A 5,000-nucleotide genomic window follows, 5' to 3' on the forward strand; every position below is an offset into this window, starting at 1 on the left:
CCCCGGCGTGTGCCAGCGCGCGGGGGTGCGCGCGGGGGCGCGCGTGTGTGTGGCGCCGGGTGGGAGGGGGAGCGCAAGGGAGGGCAGGAGAGGGGGAGCTGCGGATGCATAAATTTGTTCAATCAGAAAACACAAACACACACGCACACAAAAGGAGGCATTAAGCGGGGACCTCGGGGGAGGTGAGGAGCCTCGTCCCTGCCCCGCCCGCGGGGAGAGGAGTGGAAAACAGAGGGGAGGAGGGGCCATACTGGGCGCTCGGAAATTTGAAAAAGATGGATCTGAGAGCTTGCGTTTGACCAGCTTTATTTATCAAAAATGGTACATATATAAATATTCTTAGACATTTTTGCATTTTACAAGGCTGAGGATTCTTGTTGTGGGTTTTTGTGGGTGATATGGGGTTTTTGTTTTTGTTCTTTGCTCCCCCGAGGGGGGGGTCTCACCCCAAGTCCTGCGGTTGCTGCCTAGGTCCGAATTGATACAGCGGTTTTCTTTAAAAAAAAAAAAAAAAAAGTAATAATAAAATGAAGAAAACAGAAGAAAGAGGAAAAAGCAGTGTTTCTAAGCCGATCACCTGATTTCGTTGTGTGAGTCGAGCCTGAGCGAGGGGCGCGGGCCGGCTGAGCGCCTCTCTCGGCCCCGCCACCCCTCAGTCCATGTCCACCTCCTCGCCATCCGGCGCGCTGGGTCCGGGCTCGGCGCTTGGCTCTGGGGCCCCGCACAAAGCCGGCTCCCTGGCGGGGCTGGGAGCCCGCGGGCCCGGCGCAGGAGACGGCGCAAGAGGGAGCGGCAGTGTGGCCGCTGGACAGGCGGCCCCCGAATCCGCGCAATCCTCGCCGCCGCCCTGGGCCGCAGCCACGGCCGCGTCCCGAAAGGGCGCTGGGGTCGGGGCCCCCGGGGAGGCGACGGCGTCGGGGCTGCGGCGCGCGAAGGCCGAGTCCGGGGCACCGCCGGGCCCCGGAAAGGCCCCGAAGCTGGCCTGAGCGGGCGGCGCGGGTGGCGCGGCGGGTGCGGGCGGCGCGTCCTTGGGCGCGGGCTCCGGACCCGCTGCGCCCTTAAGCGCGGCCTGCGGCACCAGGAAACCAAGCGGCTGCGTGATGGGGTAGAGCAGGAAGTGGCCCTTGCCAATGAGGGTCCGCGGCGCGCACGGCAGCCCGGGCGCGAAGTCCAGCCCGGCGGCCGCGGCAGCTGCCGCGGCGGCGGCGGCATTAGCTGGGGCGGCTTTCCGGCGCGGCGGCGAGTCGGACAGCAGGCTCTCCACGCTGAACGGGCTGGCCTTCGGCAGGCCGGCGGCGCCACGTTCCACCGCCGCCCCGGGCGCACACGGGGCCGCGTCCTTGTCCGCTGGGCGGCCTAGCCGCAGTTGCGGGCCGGCGCCACTTCTTTGGCTCGGGTAAAAGGCGGGATCGCAGGTGCCGGGCGCGGGCGGTTCACCGGGCGGTGCGGGCGCGGAACCGGCGGCGCCGGCGGCGTGCGCGCTAGGGCCCTTGGCCGCGGCGGCCGGCGGCGGCGGCTCGGGCGGCTCCGGAGACAGGCCGCCGCCGCCGCTGTCGCTGTCGGAACTGGGTGCGCTGTGCAGGGACAAGCCGCCTGGCGAGTGCAGGTGGCGGCTCTGACTCTTCAGCAGCTTCTTCTCATGCTTGCGCTTCTTTTTCTCCATCTTCTCCAGTTCTTTGCGTGCGATCTCCTCTGGGTCCATTGGTTCGCCACTGCACGTGGTCGGGTGTGAGTTGTGAGCCGGCCGCCCCGGGCCCTTCTTCGTGTTCTCCTTCTTCCTCCACTTGGCCCGGCGGTTTTGGAACCAGACCTAGAGCAGCCGGATAGGGGAAAGGAAGGCACAATCAGGCGGCGCGCTTGCCGCTGGGGCTTCGGGCCTCCCCACTCCCCCCAGACAGGCCTGTACAACCTCGGCTCCGGCCAGGGGGCGGGAGCTAAGGGAAGCGGCCCGGCCGGCCCTGAGCTGGGTTTCGGTACTCAAGCTGCAGGTTCCAAAGAGCATCTTTTCCACCCAGAAGAAGGTAGATGGGGCCTCTCGGCCAGCTTCCCACTCTGGCTTCTCACCTCAGGGAACTGGGAGCTGCCCCTTCGTTGGGCATGGCGGGTCTGGCCCCTGAGGGCGTCTGGTTCCTGGTCGGGAGTCAGGCAGGGAGCAGGGCCCCTCCTCGCCCCTCTTGGCTTCTCACAGCTCCTGTTCTAAGCCGCCTGCCTGGCCTGAGGACCACCAGTGGCTGGGCTCAGCTGCCCTCCACATCTGTCTTCGGCCCCCTGGAGACTGAGTCAAAGGCCAGATTTGGGGGTTTCCCATGAAGGGAAATCTAGGTGCTTCTTCTTCTAGAAGGTCCTGGTAAGCCAAACTTAGGGGGAGGGTTTCCAGTAGCCTGCCCCCCATCATATTCACACATGTCCTTCTTTCTGGGGGCTCCAGGCCAAGGCACCAACACAGCCCCTGAAACCAGTTGTTCTTGGCCTAGGCCAGGGGGGAAGGCAGACAGGAAAGCAAGAGGCCAGTTGCCAGGCCATGCAGAGGAGGCCTGGGCCCATCCAGCCTCTTCTACCCTCCCTGCGGGCCTTGTCCTGGGGAACAGCTGCGCTGGACACTGGCTCCCCCACCGCGCACACACACAGTCAAATCCCTGCTGGGCCTTAGGCACAACACCCTCCCCAAGAGATCACGGTAATTCGAATTCTTTGTTGTGGCCACGGAGAGACCCGGCACAATAGCAGGCCCGGCCTGGTCACAGGGAGCCTTGCTGGTGCCAAGGTGCAGGTTTTAAGCTGTAACCTCTCCAAGGCTGTAACTGCTTCTTCCTTCCTTCTTTCAAATACTTCTTTTTTTGGTGCAAATTCCACGCTCACTTGTCACCAAGAAATGCTCATTATTGTACAGGGGAGAAACGAAGAGGTCTTCGCTTAAGACAGTGACACAAATTGGACGAAAGGATTTACAAACAGAAGAGGTCATGAGGGGCAGTGCAAGTACAGGTCGAGAACACCTTTTTAGACAAAGCTATTGGTGCTAAACAGGCATCTTGCTGGTCTCTGCCTCAAAGCCCTGCACCCATAGCTGCGGCCGCACACCCAACTCACCACCACACCGACCCAGAAAAGAATTTCTGGACTTCAGGGAAACATCCGATTATGCACAATTTGTCTTGAATTTTTAATCCACCAAATAGATGCTGTATTTTTTAAAAGCATAACGCCGGCAGTCTTCGAATGAAATCAAAGTGCGTGGGGTGGGATGGGGAAGATATAACCGAGAGTATTAGAGATTCAGACACCTTCTCCCCACCATGTGTTAACTGTGTAAGTTTCCACCTCCCCTTCCTCAGCTAACCTCCTTCTGCAAAGCGAAAAATAAATACAGGTCTCCATCTGAGTATTTTAGAGGCGAGAGGTAAACAAACAGACGCGTTTTCTCCAGGCTGGTGACAGAGACACGGAGACCCAGGGCAAGGGCCAGGAGGCTCAGGGTCTACCTGCTCTGGGTCTCTTCCAGATCCCAGACCGGCTGGCTCTCCCACTAACCGCCCCTCCCCCTGCCCCGCTTCTCCTGCCCAGTCCTCTGAGACCTCATTTCAAGCCGTGGCCCGAAACCCCACCACGAAGCTCCCGGTTCGGACGCAGCGCTGTCCTGGCTACTTCGGGGTCATCGTCGGCCCCTCCTAAGCCTCCTGGGGCTTTCTCCCGGAGAGGCGCCGAGCCCCGGAACCTCACCACCACCTCCGGCCAGGCGAGCGCTAGGGGGCTCGGAAGCGGGGCCGCGGTCCCCCACCTAGAACAAAGACGGGGCCGGCGTGGGCCGGCTTCGTGGCGGGATGCTGGCTCCCGGGAGGAACGGCGGGTCTTTACCTGCACTCGAGATTCGACCAGATCCAGGCGCAGCGCCAGCGCCTCGCGCATGAACACGTCGGGATAGTGGCTCTCGTTGAACGCCTTCTCCAGCTCTTCCAGCTGCCAGCCCGTGAAGTTGGTGCGGGTGCGCCGCCGCTTACAGCCCGGGCTCTCCTTGTCCGGGTCCCCCGAGTCTGTGGGCACGCAGAGGACGCCTCAGGGCTCAGCCAGGGCCCAGGCCACATCCACCCCCTCTGTACCTGTCGGCCACCCGGATCTGGGGACCCTGCGCCGGGGCGACAGACCGAGAGTGCCCCGAGCCTAGGCAGCCCGCACATGCTCTACAGCCGCCCGCGACCCAACTCCTGCGCCCGACAAGGGTGCCCTGCTCCCCCCCACCCCGTGCCCTCTCCGCCCGCCGCACCTACCTGACAGCTTGAAGGGCTGACTGTCGCCTCCCACCCCGCAGGCAGCCGGCAGCAGCGGCGTGGGGTTGACCACCGAGGCGGCGGCGGCAGCGCACGAGCCGCTGAGCAGGCCGTCGATGGAGAAGGGCACCGAGGCGGCGGCGGCGGCGGCGGCGGCCGACTGCAGCTGGTGGCCGGCCAGCTCGTACACGTGGTGGTGGCCCAGCGGGTAGGGAAAGCCCACCACGCCGCCCAACGAGCCCCCGAACTGGGCATGCGGGTGCTCCAGGAGGCGGCCGTCCATCATCTCGCGCGGGGGGCCGGCAGGGCCGGCGGCGGGGCGCGGGGGCGCGGGCCGGGGCCGGGGCGGGCCAGCGGCGGGAGGCGCGGACGGCGGCGGCGGCGGAGACAGGGACCCGGAGCCCTACACATGCTTCGCCCGCACTCCGGCGCTTTACTTTATCAACATCAAGCTCCCGATAATTAGCCGCGGCCCGGGGAATTTGGGACCAATAAGAAGCGCTAATCGGCTCTGACGTCAGAGGCGTGCTGGGTGCAAGGAAACGTTTTCCATATCGATTGCTAATTATACCTGACATGCACCTCAATAAACAGTATCAGGAACTGTCACAACAAGGGGGGGGGGCAGCAGAGAGGGAGGGGCGCGACTCGGCGCTGGGCGGGCGCCGGCTCCGGGAGCGGTCCAGGCAGGGGTCCCCGGCGAGCCCCCCACTCCAATCCCCGCTGGCCAGAGCC

General features: G+C 64.1%; 1 protein-coding gene across 1 annotated transcript; it reads right to left on the bottom strand.

The window, feature by feature from the left end:
• Nucleotides 1–297: 297 nt before the first annotated feature.
• On the bottom strand, nt 298–4,551 carry UNCX (UNC homeobox; the record flags this gene model as incomplete). Its single annotated transcript, XM_080830586.1, has 3 exons — nt 298–1,810; nt 3,856–4,031; nt 4,266–4,551. 3 exons carry the CDS (start codon nt 4,549–4,551, stop codon nt 653–655), a joined length of 1,620 nt encoding a protein of 539 aa, XP_080686712.1. The 3' UTR covers nt 298–652.
• Nucleotides 4,552–5,000: the final 449 nt, after the last annotated feature.

Source organism: Martes martes (genome assembly GCF_963455335.1).
Source record: "Martes martes genome assembly, chromosome: 18".
Classification (NCBI taxonomy): Eukaryota; Metazoa; Chordata; class Mammalia; order Carnivora; family Mustelidae; genus Martes; species Martes martes.